This window comes from Boeremia exigua (assembly GCF_020726555.1).
Source record: "Boeremia exigua strain MPI-SDFR-AT-0100 chromosome Unknown C7974scaffold_13, whole genome shotgun sequence".
Classification (NCBI taxonomy): Eukaryota; Fungi; Ascomycota; class Dothideomycetes; order Pleosporales; family Didymellaceae; genus Boeremia; species Boeremia exigua.
The window spans coordinates 1,157,095-1,177,419 of NW_025763530.1; the positions used below are offsets into that span (position 1 = coordinate 1,157,095).

General features: G+C 55.1%; 7 protein-coding genes across 7 annotated transcripts; 3 read left to right on the forward strand and 4 right to left on the reverse strand.

Annotated features, from left to right (window-relative positions):
* Positions 1 to 1,863: 1,863 nt before the first annotated feature.
* On the reverse strand, positions 1,864 to 3,754 carry C7974DRAFT_73494 (Glucanosyltransferase-domain-containing protein). Its single transcript, XM_046147174.1, has 4 exons — positions 3,604 to 3,754; positions 3,310 to 3,546; positions 2,722 to 3,264; positions 1,864 to 2,673 (listed from the first exon to the last, which is right to left on the reverse strand). Exons 1-4 carry the CDS (start codon positions 3,610 to 3,612, stop codon positions 2,029 to 2,031), a joined length of 1,434 nt encoding a protein of 477 aa, XP_045992334.1. The 5' UTR covers positions 3,613 to 3,754; the 3' UTR covers positions 1,864 to 2,028.
* Positions 3,755 to 5,054: 1,300 nt separating this feature from the next.
* On the reverse strand, positions 5,055 to 6,689 carry C7974DRAFT_444241 (nucleotide-diphospho-sugar transferase; the record flags this gene model as incomplete). The annotated part of the gene is made up of 3 exons (XM_046145487.1): positions 6,357 to 6,689; positions 5,169 to 6,306; positions 5,055 to 5,119 (listed from the first exon to the last, which is right to left on the reverse strand). The coding sequence occupies exons 1-3, from the start codon at positions 6,405 to 6,407 to the stop codon at positions 5,055 to 5,057; spliced, it is 1,254 nt and encodes a 417-aa protein (XP_045992335.1). The 5' UTR covers positions 6,408 to 6,689.
* A 333-nt stretch (positions 6,690 to 7,022) lies between these two features.
* Positions 7,023 to 9,773, forward strand: C7974DRAFT_321133 (topoisomerase II-associated protein PAT1; the record flags this gene model as incomplete). The annotated part of the gene is made up of 2 exons (XM_046138788.1): positions 7,023 to 7,144; positions 7,193 to 9,773. The coding sequence occupies 2 exons, from the start codon at positions 7,023 to 7,025 to the stop codon at positions 9,771 to 9,773; spliced, it is 2,703 nt and encodes a 900-aa protein (XP_045992336.1).
* Positions 9,774 to 11,404: 1,631 nt separating this feature from the next.
* C7974DRAFT_73525 (aspartic peptidase domain-containing protein) lies at positions 11,405 to 13,154 on the forward strand. The gene is made up of 2 exons (XM_046147175.1): positions 11,405 to 12,151; positions 12,200 to 13,154. The coding sequence occupies exons 1-2, from the start codon at positions 11,778 to 11,780 to the stop codon at positions 13,092 to 13,094; spliced, it is 1,269 nt and encodes a 422-aa protein (XP_045992337.1). The 5' UTR covers positions 11,405 to 11,777; the 3' UTR covers positions 13,095 to 13,154.
* Positions 13,155 to 13,726: 572 nt separating this feature from the next.
* On the forward strand, positions 13,727 to 16,840 carry C7974DRAFT_368528 (uncharacterized protein; the record flags this gene model as incomplete). Its single annotated transcript, XM_046139898.1, has 3 exons — positions 13,727 to 14,374; positions 14,419 to 16,431; positions 16,484 to 16,840. The coding sequence occupies 3 exons, from the start codon at positions 13,727 to 13,729 to the stop codon at positions 16,775 to 16,777; spliced, it is 2,955 nt and encodes a 984-aa protein (XP_045992338.1). The 3' UTR covers positions 16,778 to 16,840.
* A 100-nt stretch (positions 16,841 to 16,940) lies between these two features.
* C7974DRAFT_444257 (uncharacterized protein) lies at positions 16,941 to 17,567 on the reverse strand (the record flags this gene model as incomplete). Its single annotated transcript, XM_046145488.1, has 1 exon — positions 16,941 to 17,567. One exon carries the CDS (start codon positions 17,565 to 17,567, stop codon positions 16,941 to 16,943), a length of 627 nt encoding a protein of 208 aa, XP_045992339.1.
* Positions 17,568 to 17,781: 214 nt separating this feature from the next.
* Positions 17,782 to 20,170, reverse strand: C7974DRAFT_404787 (uncharacterized protein). Its single transcript, XM_046142984.1, has 6 exons — positions 20,112 to 20,170; positions 19,705 to 19,864; positions 19,543 to 19,647; positions 19,487 to 19,497; positions 19,105 to 19,436; positions 17,782 to 19,056 (listed from the first exon to the last, which is right to left on the reverse strand). Exons 2-6 carry the CDS (start codon positions 19,825 to 19,827, stop codon positions 17,939 to 17,941), a joined length of 1,689 nt encoding a protein of 562 aa, XP_045992340.1. The 5' UTR covers positions 19,828 to 19,864; positions 20,112 to 20,170; the 3' UTR covers positions 17,782 to 17,938.
* Positions 20,171 to 20,325: the final 155 nt, after the last annotated feature.

The window sequence follows — 20,325 nt, forward strand, 5'->3', positions numbered from 1 at the left end:
ACAGCGCTGCATGGCGTAATTGGCAGAGTTATAGGAGGGCGGGTCTTGTACTTAGTGAAGCAGACCTTACTTAGGAAGGGGGATCTGCGCCTCTATACTTTTGTCAAGAGGCCTGTAGCGTGGGTGTGGGTTACTTTGTGCTGGCTAGATGGGCGGGTGGTGGCGGGGTGGAGATGGGGAAAGAAGATGGGAAAGAAGATTCTTGAGGCGCAACAATTCTTTTTGTTCCAGCACTGATCTACAATAGGAACAGGCAGCTGACCACCGGGTCGGCGTAAGTCCTCCCCCAGAGAGAGCTTCTACCTTTACGTGGTTCTGGGGATAAGTACGCGTCTGCGGAAACCAAAAGAAGCTCACGAGTATTTAGAATATTATGTAACTGTTTGCTGAACCCCTGTTCTTTTTACGTGCGGAACTGAAGATGTGAACACTTTGCTTTTCATCACCTCTTTGTATATATCCACGGTGCTAATTTCCCTCATCTTCTTCACTGCGAGCTAGTATCCCTGGGTGCAGTGATCGCACGTTTGCCGAAAACAGAGGCAGTAAGTTGGCCAAGCTTGCTGAAAGTTTGACCATGTTGGGCTTCTTCTGCAATCTGTGTATCTCTATGAACACCGTTTGGTTGATGTTTTAGACAACCAGCCGCGGGGATCTAGCTTCATGTGAATCTTGAGTGAAGTATGTAATCTACGAAGGGTGTGCCGTACTTCCCATGGAGTGGGACGTAGAAGACCAACTTAGGAGTCGCGGTCTGCAGGCTTTGCCTCAACTCTTGAACTTGTTTTCCGTACCCGTTCGTAGCCCAATATTGACGGAGACCTGGAAAAGCGGAACGTCGCTTTCCGGATATCAGCCAGGATGTTCTTGAATTTCGAGCAGGTTGCTTTGGCATGTGAGTATTCCAGATTGATTGCATTGAAGATTTCTTGAGGCGGCTGTGTATGGCTTGATTGACAGTGCGCCTGGAATCGACTTGTACTCATCCACTGCCGCCCAAACATCGGTCTTCATCATGGATCAAGTCACAGGTTAGCAAAGTGAAGGAGACCTGGTCTGTGCATGGATGATCCAAGTTACCTCGGTCAACATTGTGCGAAAAGCAGAAGCGCGCACCAAGCATGTGGAAATTCTGGCGTCATCTGTGGCTGAGTCCCACCAGTCCCAACAGCAACCATCAGTAACAGGTTCAGCGGGATGCTTGGCATCAGCAGCCGCGGTGCAATTGGCCATCAGTATGACCCCAAATGTTAATTGTGAGGGCGCGTTGGGCGATTCGATGCATCAACCAAGCTTACCTCAAACTGACATTGATGCACCTACCCACTGTGATTCGTAGAGTTCGCTTATCACGGGGTCGGACAGTGGCCTGCAGTGTGGGTCGCGAGTCTGATGGTGGCGAGGTAAGAAACGACAACCTACCTACTTCGTACTGCCGCTTGGATTTTATACAAAGCCCCGAACTAGCCATCGTAAGTCTTTGTGAGATCACTGCAACACAGGTTCTCCTAATACACCTTCCGGTACCAGCGCTCGAGGTGCAACGCATGTTAACTGTCAAGTCTGCTGCGAACATTTGGCAAGAACATCGAATCAACCAATTTCCAAGATTAAGATGATAGTGAAAGGAGCGCTGATCAATCCCATTTACAAGCAAAGATTGAATTTGTTTGGTGGCATTAGATGTTTTCGTTGACATGAAAAGTATTTATGAAGAAGTGAAGGGCCAACCCTCAGGGAAGGCAGAAGAAGGGGTATACATGATCCAAACAGATACACGGAAGAAGGTCACCAATCCTGGCCTCGAATGGCCTATTTCAACCTGAGAATGCCAGGACAAAGGGTCGCCTGGACAATATGGCTGCGTAAAACAGAATGCGCTTGGTGCTGACATGGCTTAGTTTCCAACGATCCAAATCATCAACGGTGTGATCCAAAGCAATTTGGTCTCGTCAAGCTTCAGCGCGTCGCCCTTTACCGTCGGTGTCGGTATCGGGGTTGGCGTCAGCGCGGGAGTGGTCTTCTCATCTAGTTGAGCATAGCTGTCAGCATGGCACCAAGAGCGATCATACTGCACCAGCCACCCATCGACATACTACTAGCAGAACCAGTCTTTGTCGCCGATGGCTGAGCCGCAGTACCGCTAGCTGTGCCAGATGCTGTGCCCGAGCTGAAATTCGAACCGCCCGGAGTGTTTGCCTCGGTGAGCTTCGTGAGCTCAAGGCCCTGGATCTCGGCGCCGTTGACTCCGTACACGGCCTGCGAAGGCTTGGTGTTAGTCACATCGACAAGCTTGCCATTAATAGGCTTGCTGATGCCATTCTTGATGATGTCGGCGCATCCAGGGCAGACGGCTGGGATAGTGAAGTTTGTGCTAAACTCTTCAGCTGTGATCAGATCCATGCTGCACTCAGGAGGCTGGATAGAGCCGGATGAGTTGGTCGACTGGATGAGGCCGAGATCCAGCCTGTTGAACTGCCCCTGGAGGTTCTCGAAGTCCTCACGGAGGGAAAGAGTGCCGTTCTCGTTAATAACGACAAGGCCGTAATCTGCCTCTTCCTGGGAGTACTCGTAGACCAGACCACCGCTGAGCGAAGTCATCTGTTCACCGTAGAGAGCCTCAACCTCGGTGAAGACGCGGGGCTTGACCTCGTTGCAGCCGTACTCGGAGTACTGTATTCTTGTCAGTACATATCCCGTAAAAAATAAAGGCACACTCACGAAGACTGGGATGGAAGAGTTCTTGAACATGGTGACGAGATCCGTGTAGCCGGAGCTCTGCATGTCACCCTCACCGCACCAACTGTACGAGTTGAGGCCAAAGAAGTCAGACGAAGACTGGTCATCGTCATGCGAGCACTGCATGTAAGCCCAGGTATCGTGCAGGATCTCACGCACGTCGGCGGCAGAGTAACCGACAGGAATTGAACGATCGACGTGGTTCTTGATGTAGTTCTTCAAGTCGCGCTGCACTGCACGGATGTACATGGGGTTGAACTCGGCAGTGGAAAGGTCGTTCATGACCTCGTTGGCAGCAAAGAAGGCAAGAGTGTTGGGGAAGTTCTTGAAGTTCTCGACAACACCGAAGATGCGGTTCAGATAGTCCTTGTGGTACGAAGTCCATGGCTCGGCACGATTGATGCTCTCACCGGAGAGAGGCGAGTTGACGTCCAGGATCAGGTAGATACCGGCGGCATTGAAGATGGACATGCACTCGGAGTGGTCGAGAGTAGGGTCGACGTTGTAGACACGGATAGTGTTCACCTGTGCTTGTTAGCAATCGCACATGCAGCTAGACATTGCACGTACACCCAGCTTCTGCATAACCACCGCATCACGAAGACACACATCGGCGTCTGTGAGGGCATCTTGTTTCGAGGTAGGCTTGTATCCGGCTTGACCTCCAGGCTGGTAGTCGACACCAACAATCATCAACCGCTTGTTGGTAACAGTATCCACGAAGTCCTGGCCACGGACTTCAACCGGGTTGACGGCGTGGGCGATGCCCGAGAGCAGGGCAGGGAGGAGCGCGAGCGAGCGAATGAGCTGTCAGGCCGTTAGTACCCACAGAACCGCCGATGGAGGACCCGAACGTAAACATACCGAAGGCATGGCTGCGGCAACGTAGAGCGCGTACGCGTACACAGCAGAAAACGAGAGTACTGGGTTCGGGCGAGCGATAGGCGCGGGCAGATCCACACTTTTGTAAGAATCGTAATGTCAACACTACTAGTGTCCAAGCAGGGAAAACAGCGAGGCGTCGGATAGTAGGGGCCGGTGCCACTAGGTCACAAACAAACGAGCGAAAGGCGCGCTGAACGCTATTGAAAGGAGTGAAACGGGTTCGCGGAAGCAGCGAGAAGCGCGGCGCCGTTCTGGAAGGCGGTATCGAGCTTTATGGGCGCTGATGCTCCCGTGCAATCTCATCTCTTCTTCACCCGCAATCCATCTGCGACGCTTACCGCTGTGTCTGGCTCAGGGTGCACGAAGAACTTGCGCTTCGTGAGACAGCGCGCCTGCAAAAGTTGCAACAGGCAGCGATCGTCCAATCCTACATCTGCGCCAGAGACACAAGCCCGCAGACTGCTACACGCCGCTTCCTCTTGTCCATCGTGGTATCTCAAGATCCAACAACACAAAACGCCATTTCCGCCTCCAGGGATCTAGTTTGGCGCCAACGCTAGTTCTGGCAAGCTCCGCTCTTGGCGCTGGCCTGTGGAAGGCACGTGCCGTGCTGTCAAGCTCGCTCGGCAGGAGCTTGCCACCAGATATCGCACATGAGTCTTGCCACAAGTAAATGATATCGGTGTGTTTTATGCTCCACTGCGCGAGAAAACAGCAGGAGAAGAATCATCGTTATTTATGAAAGGTCTGCAATCTCCACTAACAGTTCCGTATACGAATAATTATTTTAGTAAGCCACTTGGTACCAAGCCTCTCTCGCAGTAATGCTTTGCCAGTCGAGCTACACCTGCCTAATGAATATTCGTCGTATATTGTCCTGGTTAGTTCCAAAGTACTCTCATTCAGCATTGGCACAATCGTGGTATTACCTGTGAAGATCGAAACATTGGCCTTGCTCTGTAATCAGGACAAACAGTGATACTGGCAATCGAGTCTTATGAAAGAAGTCGTATGAATACAATTCTGCTACATGTATCACCGCTACCTCACCAAAAAGAAGGACATAAACCGCCTCCCCTCTGCTGCCCCCTGCAGAAGGAAGCCGAAGCCAGATAGATCAACGCCAAATAGTACACCATATCCCTACGAGCGCCCAAAACGGGGCTTATTTGAAGAAAGATCGGACCTGTCCTTTTCATCCTTCGTTTTCCTGTTCCCTAGTCTAATCATAATTGAAGCGGTTCTGGCGCCGCCGCCCAAAGTAGATGCCCAAAGCAGTGACCAGGACAATGAGAATGAAAAGCCACTTCAGGACAATCCATGTGATGTCCCAGGCGTCGAGTGGAGCACTTCGGACAGAAGTCAGATGTGTGTGGAAGAAGTGGGCGCGGTGCGGAAGAGATGGCGGTGAGTGGAGTGGGGGTAGAGGCTTATTGCTCCTTCTCGTACCCTACTGGCTTTTGAAGGTTGTTGAGCTCATAGTAACGTGCTGTGCCTGCGGAGTTGTCAGTGGGGGTTTAAGAAATGTGCAGAGGATTACTTACAGCTGTAGCCGTTCCAGTCAAAGTTATCTTTGGGGTTGCAGTGGCACTTGTGGTCGAGGCGGTACTGCTCGCCAGTAGGGCAGTGGGTGAAAGGCACGTGGTAGTAGGCGATGTCGTTGAAAAAGTGGATTTCGTCCTTCTTGAGCATCAGGGCTGCGGCGAGGGAGTGGACAGGCGCATCGCCCCAGCGCTCGTAGAAGAAACCACCTGCGTGGTCGAGGGCCTCGAAGTAGTCGAGGTAAGCCTTGGATCGGAGCCAGTTGAGGTTACCAATCTCGAAGTTGGACCAGAAATGGCAGTGGTTGTAGGTCTCGCCGTTGTCGTCACTGATGAACTTCAGAGAGTTGTCCTGGGCAATGTGCTCGGGGAAGGTCTTGGTGAAGTTCTTGGTGGCTTCCCAGAGGGTGGGGATAGTCTCGACGTATTCGTACAGACTGAGGGTGAAGCTGTACTTCTTCTTGTTATCGGCCATAAACTTGAAGGTATCATAGTTGATGTCGCAGTGCATCTCGATGCTGGGCTCGACGCGCCAGTACCACTCGTAATCGAGCATCAAGGGATGACGGAAGAAGAAGCCAGACTCGTAGCGGCACATGTGCCTGTAGCTGATGGAGTCGCCGTAGATAATCTTCTTCTCCTTCATCTCCTCACGAACGCGAGCGGCCTTGTCCTGGTCAATCCATTCAGGGAAAGACCAGTGCTCTTTTGGAATCTTGCCGTACTTGGTCTTGCCAGATACCAGAGCAGTCGTGACCTTCTTGAACTCGTCGTTGAAGTCGTCGTCGTTCAGGAAGACCCAGTCGTAGTTGAACTTGCGGTTGAAGCGGTCCTCGACGTGGCGAATGGACTTGGCAATCTCCCAGACGTCCTGGTTGCGGGCGAGGGTGACGAAGGTGGCATTCATGCGCTCGCCGGACGCCGTGGCCGGTGGCAGCTCGTGGTCATTGGGAGTTGTCGGGGGCTTCGCAACGATGGGAGCGTTCGACTTGGCGGGCACGGCGGGCGCGAGAGGATCGAGAGACTCGGGAGCGCTGGGTGTGCCCGGCGTGAGGGTGTCCTTGGTACCACCGTAGCTGGGCCAGCTGGGCGCCGAGGGAACAGACGACGAAGAGCTGATGAAGTAGAGGAGAACGATGGCCTGCACAGGGTCAGTAGATGCTATGGGCCATGTTGCAACGGCGGCCTTACAAAGAGCGCAAAGACAATGTAGCGCAGATAGCGCTGTGTACCTGCCATCATGAGGGCTAGGGAATCAGAGAGCACGCTGCTGGCGTTGGGTGTGAAAGGCGGTCAGTTGCTGACCAGCGCCTGAATGCGACTGGATGTTGGTGCGGAGATGGTCGAGGGCGCCGCCGGACGGGATGCGTGGTCTCTTGGGGGGGGGCACGGGAAAAAGAGCGGACAGACACGTTGAATCGTGCTCATCCACTGTGGAATGGACAAAAGGGCGAGAGGCACGGGAGCAGAAGCTTGCCAGGGACACGAGGTCGAAAAGGAGAACGTCGTCGCAACGCGCCTTAGTGTGGCTGACCCAGCCATACCGCGGGCAGGCCGCCCATTCCAGCTCGGCGCACGCGGCGCGGGCTGCCCGATGCCCGATGCCCTTCCTGTAGCTGTGGCGGCGTCACAGAAGCTCGACCTCGACGACGCCGACGAGCAGCCCTGCACCATCGCCTCGCCGTCGCATAGTGCTATCTCTTACCGCGCCAGCATTGCCTGCTCTGTCAGCGCATCTCCCGCAGAACCACGGCCGCTGCCTCGACCGCGAGCTGCGCCCAACGTCATCCACTCGCCGCGCAAAAACACCCCTCGCGCGTAACATCACACACGACCAGCCGCTAGGTACCGCCCGCCATGTCGTTCTTCGGCTTTGACGCCAGCCTGCCCCGCGATCGCGGCCACCAGCCCAATGCCCCCGGCTTTGGTCAGCACGATGCCTTTGCCGGCTTCAGTGGTGGGGCAGCCGACGACGACGTGTAAGTAGTGCGGGCGCCGCCAATTGGCATCTGCTCACACCTGCACAGCATCGACTTCGACGACACGTACCAGGGCCACGGCGGCCGGCTCGACGACACCGACGATGCCTTTAACGACGACACTTTCGGCGGCGATGGGCCCGTCAACCAGCAGAGCGTGGGCAAGGACTTCGATTTCGCCGGTCAGACCTCGCAGATCGCCGGAACCATGCAGGAGGAGCAGATGCTCTTCCAGGCTCGCCAGGGCTTCGCCAGGCCTGCTCAGCAGCAGCAGCAGCAACAGCAGCAACAGCAACATCAGCAGCAATATCAGCAACACCAGCCCTATCCTCAGGCCTCAAAGCCCTCCAGGACTGGCTATGAGAGCTACAAGGATCCCGACTACATCCCCCAGCTGGAGGCACGCGCTGATATCTGGGGCTTGAAGCCAAAGCAGTCTGCGCCCCAGCGTCAGCACCAGCCTGAGCACCAGCCGTCGCCCGCCCAGTACGCCAACAGCCCCGCTCAGTACTCCAGCAGCCCCGCCCAGCTGTCCGCCGCCTCGCGGAAGATCATGAGTTTGGATGAGGTCGAGGCCATGCTGCGCAACCAGGGCATCAGCAACGACGCTCGAGCCACACCCCCAGTCCAGCCGCCTCCAGGTATGGGTGGTTACCCTCAGCAACACCAGCAGCAGTTCTTCCAAGGTCAGCCACCGTTTCCCGGTATGCAGGGAATGCCGCCAGGTATGCCGCCCGGTTTCCCTGGTCAGCATGCGCCGCAGATCTTGCAGCGTCCCCAACAGCATCAGTACCAGCAGCCACCGCCGCCACAGCAACAGCAGCAGCAGTATCAGCAAAGGCAAGGCCCGCCGCAGCAGCAACAGCAGTTCCACGCCGAATTGCCCGGCCAATCAGCACAGACGCCAACGCCTCAACAGCCTACGATCCTCCAGCGCCAGAAGCCTGAGCCGGCCGCACAGCAACAGAGGGAGGCCTCGCCTGCTACGCACCCGCAGGGCCCGCCCTCGCAGCCTCGACAGATACTTCAGAACCCCAACCGCTTGTCTGGTCAGGGCCAGCCAATGGCTCAGCCAGGTTCTGCCCCACGCCAGGTGGCTGGAAGTGCTCCAGGACAGCACAACAGGGGCCCTTCGTTCCCCATTATCACTCATCCGGAACAGCTTCTCAACCTGTCTGAAGCTGACCGAGCAGCTTTCCTCGAGGAGGATGCTAAGCGTGCAAAGCGCAACCACAAGATCGCACAGCTGGCTAAGGACAACGGTCTGATGACACCTCAAGACAAGAACTTCATCACCCGCATTCAACTGCAGCAACTCATGACGGCGACTGGCAACCTGGACGAGAGAGGCCCCGAGGCAGCCATTGCCGAGGACTTTTACTACCAGGTCTTTAGTCAGATTCGTGGTGCCCCTCGCCAGAACCCTCAGCAACCGGCAAACCAGTTTGCGCAGACTTATCTTTTCCAGACCAACAACAGATTTGGCAACCGCAGGCACGGCCGAGGTGGTGACAACCACATGCAGCGCATGGAACAGCAGATCCAGCGCGCGGTCGAGGCAGCGAAGGCTAGGCCAAAGGCTAAGCAACTTGTCGTTGAAGGTAGTCTGGGTAAGATTGCTTTCAGCAACTCCAAGACACCGCGACCCCTTCTCAACATCAAACGGCCGGAGACAGGCGATAAGCCCAAGCCCAAGACTTCTATTGCCGATCGCAAGGATGCGCTGCGCAACATCGAGAGTGTCTACTTGACTTTGATGCACATGGAGGATCACGAGCGAACCATGCCGCCGCCTATCAACGAGACCAGCAATCCCGAGGCCATCCAAGCACACATGGAGTGGCGTTCCAAGATCGAGATGCTGCATCAGAAGCTGTGGCAGGCGACCAAGATCATGGAGCCTATCAACCCCCACGCGCACGCACAGCACCCCTTCATTCAGATCCTGTCCCATGCTAAGGGCAAGAAGGTTATTCCTCGTCTCTTCCGTCACATTGACGAGCAGGAGCGCATCACGGTCGTTACCATGATTGTTGTTCATCTCGACGGTCTGAATGTCGTCGGGCATGCCATCGCCACACCGGATGAGCCGTTGACCCCTGCTATTCGGGAAGAGGTCGAGCTGTTCTCACACACCGTGATGCCACCGCTATTTGCGCACATCTCTGAGTCGCCTCTTAACATTATCATCGGTCTCCTCGGGCTTATTCTGGACCGCACCAATCTTCATGTCGTTGCACGCACAAAGATTGGCCTCTCTCTTCTGACGATCTTGATCTCTCGTGCGGAGCTTCTGAAGCAGTCGGCTCCCGAGATTGACGCTGGCGACTGGGACCAGTGGACAATACTTTACAACCGCCTCTTTGATACCATCGAGCCTGTGCTGCCTTACCTGTTCCCTGGCTCTATTAACGACACGGACGACATGTACATCTGGCAGTTCTTGGCTGCCATGGGTGTCGGTGCCAGCCCTGAGCAACAGCAGAGGTTGGTCATTGGCGTCAAAGACCGCGTCATGGAGACCGTCTCCGTCAGCAAGGCTCTCCCTGCCGAGATGGCCGGAGCTCGCTTGAGTAACGTGAACTTGTTCATGAGGGCCATCGGTCTCGATGTTGAGCTGCTTGGATAGATATCCTGGCAGATACGGGCTGCAGTCGTTTAGGTGCAAGCCATCGCCCAGGCCAGACTACATCACGCAGTTTCCGCGTTGTAGCAAGGAGCCACGCTTCTCGCTGCTCGGCCTCACAGACGCCACGCAGCACTTCACCAATCGCTGCAAAGTTAGCAGGCAGCTATAATGGTTGAAGGAGGCTGACATGTACACAACTGCGGGTTCATGTCCACCACACAGTACTCCCCTACTTATAAAGGATGCTGACAACCCTGAAGTGGTGCAGGGATTTACTGCGTTGCGACTTAGATTTAAAAGCCATTTGACTCAACATCCAATATTCAGCATTGTGTTTTCAAGCTCTTCCTAGCACTGCCATGCCTCGCGTGACTGTGACTGTCGGACAACTGCTCACGAATCTACTTTTCCGGTTACATCAGCACAGGAAATGGCTCAACAAACAGCCGGGCAATGGTGAGCTTGGCTTCGAAACAGCCTCGCCCGGTTTGTACCACACCCAGCAACCCCCTCATTGTTGCGAAACCTCCCTCCTGTTCCTTCAGGCGTCAAACCTCACAACGACGTCTGACTGGCCGTCATGAAGGCTATCAAACACAACACGCACACTCTGGGCTCTGTTTATTTTACCCGAGCGTCAACGAATGGTGGTGCGATCTCCACACGTGTCTACCTCACACGCGTTTCACGTGTCGCAGGTCCCAGGGCAGGGTCATAACGGCTAAGCTTTGCAGTGATGCTTGTCTGGAGGCCTGGGGAAGGGGGCGGTAGTGCGCGCGTAAGTGTGCCCCGGAGTAACTGCGCGGTACGATGTACAAAGGAGTGAGATGAGATGAGATGGATTCAGCTGTCTATTGCGGTGTGCGAGACAGCGTATTTCTGTAGGCCGCAGAGACACGTAAGACCTCAGCCTGATCGATTATCTAGCTGCAGGGTGGCTGCATGCTCTCAAAGTGATGAACGTCAATATTAACGCGAATTGCTATGTACATCCCCTTCACACCTGGCAACGGTTCTGAGCGAAGAACATCGCCACGCGTTTGGATCGTGCACACCCACCCTGCCCGTTTCACAGTTGCGGCAGTCTCCCGCGGGCTTTCGCTACGAACTTGGCATTGCGAAACACAGCACTTCGGCCTCGTCAGCTTTGACGTTCATGCGTGTCGGAGGCCACTGCAGCGCGTCGTCAGCCGCTGTGCGGTGGCTGAGCGCGCGTGCATGTGTGGGGATGCCTCACGACAATAGAAGATGCTCTTGACGAATAGATGCCTAACAAAGGCAGCCTCTCGAGAACTTCCCACACGGCCCCCTGTTCTCACATCGAAATCTGTGGATGGAAAACCCAAGGTGACGGCATTCGCAGGTCCCGCGGGCCTGAAACGCTCTCGCTAGACTCCGCAACCCATGTCCGGCCGCTAGTTCCCTCCACAATTCCTCAACACCACCCGGTCAAACTCAGGCAGTACGCGTAAGAGCTCCACGGGCTATCGATAACTGGCCGACAACTGCTCACGCAGGTCCCTGGCCAATGATGCGTCGTTCTTTGAGCCTCTTAGTCTGCATAAGGCACTTTGCTAGCCCCGTTAGGACAGCGTCCAGACTCAGGCACAGAGTCCTGACAGCAGCTAGGCTTGATCCCCACATGGATCATCACGTATGTGGTACACGCAGCTTCTGATCTGCTGCGGCAGGAATTTCAGTGATGTCTTGGGAGAAGGCTTAGCGCCGCCAACCGATTCTTGACCTCTGTGAGTTTCATCGGATTCTCAGGTTTCCATTGTAGCTGTCCTTACCTGTTTCGACGACATTCTTTAAAAGAACTCTCATTACCGACTTTTTGAGTGCTGTGTGGACTTCCCATCAGGCCGAGCCTTTGATCTATTCTTTCGAGCGACTTGTGGTGCTTTCGATTCTTTACTCGGTATACCTATTCAACAGACCATTTACCTTCTTTTCGCACGACAGCTTTAGTCGTCACTGCTGCCGGTCAGCTTTCATATCAAGATGCCTTCATCACGCCTTTTCTTCATTTTCGCTCTTTTGGCAGCGCTCGCGCTCGCCGCACCATCACAGGTTCGGAGACAAGGTCTCGCGAAACGCTCTTTCAAAGTCCCGCGTCAGTTGAACACGGCACACCCCACCGGGCCCAATGGCGCTGCTGCTATGAGGAAGGTGTTCAGGAAATACAACTTCGTGGTCAAGGAGGACTTCGCTGGATACAACAGGGCGGCTATGAACGCAAGCACCACAGCTGCTGGTGGTAACAAGACCGGAAGTGTTGCTGCGAACCCCGAGCAGAATGCTGCTCTCTTCCTTTCGCCGGTTGATGTCGGTGGCCAGACCCTGAACTTGGACTTCGATTCTGGCTCTTCCGATCTGTAAGTATACATGCCACTCATCTTAAGTCAGTCACTAACATGATAAAGGTGGATGTTCAGCACTGAGCTTCCCGCCGCTTCCATCGGAGCTCACTCTGCATTCGATGCCTCCAAGTCGACCACCTTCAAGAAGACCGACGGTGCTCAGTGGAAGATCACCTATGGCGATGGTTCCGGTGCTGCCGGAACTGTTGGCACAGACGTCGTCACCATTGGCGGCGTCAAAGTCGAGGGTCAGACCGTTGAGTTGGCTAACCAGGTCTCGCAATCTTTCGTCCAGGACACCAACACTGACGGCCTCGTCGGCCTCGCCTTCTCCAACCTGAACACTGTCAACGACGGCACCAAGAAGACTCCCCAGAAGACCTTCTTCGACAACGTCATGAAAGACCTCGCCATGCCCGTCTTCACCGCCGACCTCAACCCCGACGGCACTGGCAACTACGAGTTCGGCTCGATCAACATGACCAAGACCGTCGGCGCAATGGCCTGGATCCCCGTCAAGGCCGAGACTGGCTTCTGGCAGTTCGCCTCCACCAAGTTCGCCGTCGGCGACCAGATGTTCGAGAACCCCCAGGGCTCCGACGCCATTGCTGACACCGGCACATCTCTCCTCCTCGTCGACCAGCAGGTCGCCGACGCCTACTACTCCAAGGTCCAGGGTGCCCAGCTCAACGCTCAGGTCGGTGGATACATCTATCCCTGCGGCGCCACTCTCCCCGATATGTCCGTCGCCATCGGCGCCAACTACATGGCCAAGATCCCCGGCAACCAGGTCACCTTCGCCACCGTCGACAAGGCCAACACCACCTGCTTCGGCGGCGTGCAGGGCAACCAGGGCGCCGGTCTCCAGATCTACGGCGACACCATGTTCAAGGCCCAGCTCGTTGCTTTCAACGGCGGCAACCAGTCGCTTGGGTTCGCGCAGAAGCGTCTGAACTAGGCGGATATGGTACTCACATCCTCATTCGAGCGCTTGTTGATAGATAACACATGGACATATACTGGTCTGTACATAATCATAGTTTCTGCAGTGGCGGGGATACAGGGCACAGCCCGGAAGTCAGGCACGGCATAGATGAATACCTGAAGTACCTAGGTAGCGAATAACCAAAATAACCAAAATGAACAAAATATCACCACCCCTTTGCACGCCCAGTCCCACACACCGTCTCGTCTCATCGAGTTACTAACATGCTTTGAACGGCTTCCCAGCAGCCCGTCTCCGTCTCCGTCTCTCTCCGTCCGAGACGTGCCTTGAAACACCTCTCACCAAGCCTTGTCGGAGATATAAGCTTCAATGTGCCGGCACACAGCAACGGTTTCGAATCGGTGCGCCGATCGGAGGGCCGAGAATCCGCTCGGGTGCCGGGAGGCGCCACGCCTCCAAGGCTTGGAGATTGGCTAGATACTCGGACACGAGGAGATACCGCACGTGACAACGCGCACTAGCGCGTCGTGTCAATCGCGTCCCCAGCACGATCACACACAGCAAGGGTCATCGGTCGCGCCATCCCAGCCTTCTCTCAGACTCCGAGCCACGCAGGTGCGAGCAACCAGACGCATGTGACGCAGATGGAGCTGCAACTCTTCTCCGACCCAGTCACAGAGGAGGTCGAGGAGCCCAGTGTGCTGGAGTACGCGCGCGAACAAGGCATCTGCGTCGACTACACGACCGACCTATTGCCGCTCGCCGACCTGTGTCTGTCGCTGCGCGACACCATTGATCAGGACCCCCGGGATCCTTTTTATGACGACTTGACTAATGCCGTCGCGGCTGCTAGCGAGCTGCTGAAGCCCAGACTGACGCTGACCACGGCCGCGGCGGGGCTTTTGAAGTCGGCGCTCACGGCCCCTGGACTCGATGCTGATTATTGCTTTGCTGCAGATGGCCGCCCGCGGATTCGCGATTTGAAGCACGAGCTGCCGGTGCTGCGGACGGATCCTGAGCTTGATATGTTGAGCTTTGGGACGAAATTCGAGCCTGACTTTAGGGAGCTTCGGTCGCGCATTCCGTCAGAAGACGTGGATGAGGAGGAGGATGAAGGTTTTGGGTGGCCTGCTAAGTATGCTGGGTATCCAGCACAGGTCGATAAGCAGATACGGAGTGAACGACTTGTGGTGACGAGGGATGTGCTTTTGATTTTGCAGGGCGCGATGAGGGATGATTTCACGCCTGAAGAGGACGAAAAGGTCCTGATGGATGCGCTCGAGAGCAGAAAGGTAGGCGTGTGCCTGGTATTGAAAGGGACTGCTGACGCGCTCAGGAGTATGTACCTCGACATTTGACACCACCCTTGTTGCCGTTATCACCGCCATTGACGCCATATATTCCGTCGTCGCCAGCCAATCGTCTGCCACTTATTCCTGAGAGCAGCGACCCGATTGTAGCCGAAGCGAAAGCTTTGGAGCAACAGATCATGGCCAAAGACTCGCTCTTGCGACGCAATTCTGGTAGTAGTGACTCGATGCTACTTGATGTGGGGGACCTCGACGCACTCTTTGCGGCTGACGCAGCCAGCAGCCCCCCCTCGTCGGAACGTATCCCAACGATCCTGAAGCGCAAAGCCGATGATCTCAAAGTGGAGGGACCACTGACGCCACCGATGTTTTCAGACTCACCGATGAAGAAACTAAAGTCGGTATCGTTTTCCAACATGATTCAAGTTGGCAACACCTTGGAACCCTGGCCTGATAAACGTCCCAGGACATCCGACTCTCAAATTACCATAGATGAGCTACTTAAGGAGATCGAGCCTATTGCCAAAGAGGCAAAAAGGAAAGCCGAGAACGAGAAGTTGATTGGAGCTGACACGGTGGCTCGAGTGGACATACCTGTTATGGACTTCACATTACCTGTGGCGCCCTGGGATGAGTTCAGTCAGCGCAGGGACGGCAAGCGTCGCACAGGTACCACCGAGCTTGAGGCTCAGATGCGATTCCTGCACCGTGTCAAGCGCGACGATTTGAAGTCCGCGACCACGTGGCATGGCATCTCTGATCTTGATTATAGCTGGGGGTGGTTCGCGTCGCCAACATCTGGCTCGATCAAGCTCCAAGAGACGCTCCACGGCGAAACTGATTTCAACAAGATCCAGGCAGAGCTCACGACGGGTACAATTGCGACAAGTTCGACTGAGTTGTGGAAGAGGGATGGGCTCCGCCTGCTGGATGAGGTGGAGGATGAGTATGAGGACGAGGATGAAGTTGAGCCGGCTGAGTTTGAGGAACGCGATGATATGGATGCTTTGATTCGCAAACGGAAGCTGGAGATGGAGGATCAAGACCAACTGACGGGGACTCATCGTACAAGTAAAGATATCGCTACAGTACAGCCAGTAACTCAGTTCCGCCACCAGCCGTTGCACGGAAGTTCCCCCGCGCAGGAGAGGTTCGCGGGAGTTCATGATCCCCACAAAACTCACCGAACTACAAAAGAGTCACAATCAAGACAAACGCGATCAACTCGACCTCCAACTACAGCCGCCGCAGAGCAGAAGCACGCGCCAACCGAGCTTATGTTCGGCGGGTTTTCTGCTACCACAGCGTTGCATAAGTTTATGGAGACACAAGGCAAAGCGATCCAGCTGGAGAAAATCACTCCAGAATCGAACAATTCTGCTGCTCCTGCCGTTCAGAATTTGACCTTCGACGATAGTAATACGTCCGGTGAGTCTAGGTTGCTTGCCTTTCAGAGATCAGCACATGCAGCAGAGCACCCAAAACACGCTACGCCTGAGCAAATATCTCCATTCAACCTACCAGTCTGCTCACTAGTCATCTCATCAACTCTTCTCCAGCGACGGGCTCTAGTCAAAGAAGTCGAGCGCCTCCATCCGAAAGCCGAGCTCATTTACCGCGACTACATCCTCCCGCACTCCGGTCACACAGATGCAGACATCATCCTTTCGCCCTCCACCGGCGTGCTCCTCACCACACTGCAACAGATCAAACAGCAGCCTCTCCCCGGCCAGAAAGCGCTATCGCCGGTCAAAGAGCGCATGCTGTTGCTGCAAGAGCGATATGAGAGGCTCGTGGTGCTGGTCAGTGAGGGTCTGAGGGAGGAGAGTAGCAGCAGGCCAGAGGATGTACGGGACAAGGAAACGTTGAAACGGCTTGGGCTGTTTGCGGCTAAACTCGAAGGTGATATTGCTGTTACTTATGTCCCGGGTGGGGAGCAGGCATTTGCTAGAGCGATCGTGGAGAGTGTCCAGGTATATGGTCTCCCACATGGTGGTGAGGATATGCACGACATCAAGTTGCTTCCTGTCGAAACTACTGTAAGTTGCTCTTCCCTAATGGCAATCTGAAGCATTGCTGACGAGATCGCAGTGGGAAGTCTTTCTCGGCCGTGCAGGCCTCAATCCGTTTGCAGCACAGGTCATCATCGCCTCTCTCAAGATACCAACAACATTTTCCGTGACTCCAAGTTTAATGAGTTCGCCGACAAGCTACTCATCGCAGGAGACTGTAGAAGCTACAGGACTATCAACATTCTTGTTGATGGATCAAGACGATAGGGCTAAGCACTTCCAGGCGATTATGGGAGGAAGGCGTATCCTGGATAGAGTGAGTGCGTTACTAGATCAGCGGTGGCCGAGCGCTGCGCACGGGTTCAGAATGTAAGAAGTCACAAGCGAGCTGTTGACAAGATGTAGCTTCATCTAAGTGGTCCAATCTCAAATCGCCTAGAACTCATCGTACAGTCATCCTATCCAGAATCCCCATTCTATATTCCGCACTCGTCCAGACCTTCACCAAAGACTCCCTCCACTTCTCACTCCACCTCTCAAGCCCTTCCCATCCTCAAAACCCCCGTCACCCCACTAAGCCCCTCCACATCCCCAACCCGATCCAACGGATGTCCCAACCCATAACTCTCCATCCAGCTTTCCCGCAACTCCTCCCACTCCTCCCTACCGTAGCACTCGACACACGGAAACCGGCTCGTCGCGATATTGCGCGGGATGTAGTAGCTGCAGAACAGCGGCTCTGGGTCTTGCGCCGCGGAGCGAGGTGGTAGATGAGGCGGTGCAGCCGCGGTGCCGATGCCGGTGGAGCGAGAGGTAGGAAGCGTGGGCGACGCACTCACGAGCGACACCGCTGTAGGCGACGCGGGACCGGTAGAAAAGGGTTTGAACCGCAACGCCAGCGCTCGTGTCGAGAACACGCGCTCCACAGGTTCCTGCGCAGCACGCAGTGGCGAGTTCGCATAGCCTGGGCGCTCGCTGTGTGTCGGGCTTTGAGGCGCCGCTGGAGAGGGAGAGGAAGCGGTTGAGTTTGCGCGCGTGGGCGTGATTGTGGAATCGTCCTGTGACGTGGAAGATGGCGCGAACCTGAGTGCGTGCGTGCAGGGCGTGGTGCAGATACTTTTGGAGTGCCCGCAGGCGTAGGTTTGGAGGAGTTTGTTGCACATTGTGGCGGTTGGGTTGGGTTGTGAGGTAGTTGTGGGGAGGATGTGGTAGGCTAGTTAGCAGGCAGTTTATATGCGGTGAAGCATGGTGAAGGACAGGCTGTTAGTGTGGCTATGTTAGAGGACCGCTAGACGTACAGGTGGTCGGCTTGCTGTCCTCACGGCATTGGCAAACTTTGAGCCTAAGGGCCTTGTTGCTCAGAAAAAGATACAGGAATGAGTGTTGTCAAGATCTTGATTTGTTCTTGTTGTCTTGCTAGATATGCGCGATGATTTCACTCGTGAAATGGAGCTTCGGCTACATACCGCGCAAATACCTTGTTTAACACCCCGCCCCCAAATGCTCAATGCTAACAGCAAACGCTCGACTCTCTCTAGTAACTCCTTCCGAACAGGACCCAGGCCTTGGCGAAGTTTGTGCAGTCGGGGTTGATGCACTTTGTCTTGCCAGGCTCGATGCCCTCGGGCTGGTCAAAGGGAATGCACAAGCTCTTAGCGCCCATGGCAGGGGCCTGCTTGTCTTCTGCAACGCCATCGCCAAGCGCTGTCTTTGCGCTCTTGGCCTTGACCTCGTCTTCGCACTTGTCGCCTTCGCAGTGGGGAACAAGAACAACGTTCTTGCCGTTGAGTGTAGGGACAAACTCGTCCCAGTTGGTCAGCTGGATACGGTGGTCACGGTAAGCCTTGTCGGCCTTGGCGAACATGTCGGCCTGGATCTGCTCGAGCAGCTTGGGGATCTCGTTGGCAACATCGTCGACGTTGATAGTGCCGCGTGCAGCGTCCTTGTCGTTAATGTCACGGCGCGAGGTGGTGACAACACCCTTCTCAGCATCCTTAGGACCGAACTCAATTCGCAGAGGAATGCCCTTGAGCTCCCAGTCGTTGAACTTCCAGCCGGGGGAGTATCCTTCGCGGTAGTCGGACTCAACACGGACGCCAGCCTCGATCAAACTGTCATGGATGCCCTTGACCTTGCTGTACAGCTCCTCCTTAGCCTCGGCGGACATCTTAGCGTTTACACCGACGGGGATGAGAACGACCTGAATCTCAGCGACACGGGGAGGAATGACCATACCCCGGTTGTCTCCGTGAGTCAGAATCATGACACCGATGGAACGGGTGGTCAGGCCCCACGAGTTCTGCCAGACATGTACGTGCTCAGCCTTACCGCCCTCCTTGGGGTTGGGGTCTTCAACAGTGATGTTGAACATCTTGGAGAAATGTTGTCCAAGGCAGTGAGATGTGGCCGCCTGGATACCGCGTCCGGTTGCAGGGATAAACCCTTCGATCGTGGTCGTGTAGTCAGCGCCGGGGAACTTCTCGTTGACGGTCTTAGTTCCCTTCACGACGGGAACAGCCAGCAAGTCCTGGTAGACCTGAGAATACCACTCAAGGATCTGCATGACTTCGGCACCGGCTTCCTCCTTGGTCAAGTGAGCAGTGTGGCCCTCCTGCCACAGGAACTCACGAGATCGGATGAAAGGCATGGGGTCTGTGGATGTCAACGACTGATCAACAAGTAGAACAGATCATAGCTTACGCTTGAACTCCCATCGTACGACGTTGTTCCACTGGTTCAGCTTGAGGGGAAGATCACGGTGGGACTGGATCTTTCGCGCGAAGTAGGGATACATGGCGGTTTCGGAGGTAGGGCGCACGGCGACAGGCTTCTCGAGGTCGGACTTTCCGCCCTTTGTGACCCAGGCGACTTCAGCAGCAAACCCCTCAACGTGCTCCTTTTCTCTCTCCAGGTTATCTGCGCTGATGAAGATGGGGAAGTATGCGTTGCGGACCTTCAGGGTCTTGATCTGGCTGTCGAACCAAGCCTTGATCGACTCCCAGATGGCGTACGATGCGGGCTCGAGGATATAGCTGAGTTGCGATTAGTAGCGCAATCGGTAGCGATGGCTATGTGTATTTACCATCCAGCGACCTAAGCGCGTCAGCAAGCGAAATGGGAGACAACGATTGAGCTTACGTCGTAGTATGAAATCATCTGTCCCTTGGTGATGACCTGCTGGTACCACTCACCAAGGTCGTCCTCCTTTGCGACATCGATACCAATGAGCGCGGCGCCCTCGATCTGCCACGGTGTAAATACTCCATGTTTGTGTTGCCGCTACGACCCTGGATGTCTGACCTTCTTCTTCTGCTGCTGAGGCTTCTTGGCGGCTGTCTTGGGAGCACCGTCCTTCTTGCTCTTCTTGCTCTCAGAGATCTTGAGATCCTTCATCTTGCCGTCGGCGGCAGAGGCTTCGGCCATATTGGATTTGGGGGGATGTGATTTGTTAGGGGAGAGTCTACAGCAGAGAATAGATGTTAGCGCAAGGGACGCTGAGAAAATGAAGTGTCCAAAGTCAAATTGCATTCAAGTGTGGGTACAATAGCAGCTGAACACCAAAAGCTATCCCTTTGGGAAACAACTATATCGGAATGTTTGGCGGGGTAGCGGGGTACAGTCATAGAGAGCATTACCTGCAATTGAATGGTCAGAGTGTTGAGTCAGGGATAAGCAAGTGCAGGTGACAGCAGAGACGCGGCGCGTACCTAAAGAGCGGCTGATAGGGCTATCAGCACAGTCACAGAACTCTCGCGTGGTGTTGTGCCCGAATGTGGAGGAGGGCGACTCATTTGCGACAGGGGTCTTTTGCCGTCTTGGCGTCGGAGGCACCTTTCGCCGACATGCAGGAGCGTCCCGCCGCGTAGCCAGAGATTTTGTGTAGGCAGCCCAAACACAGCATAAACAGCTACATCACGACAA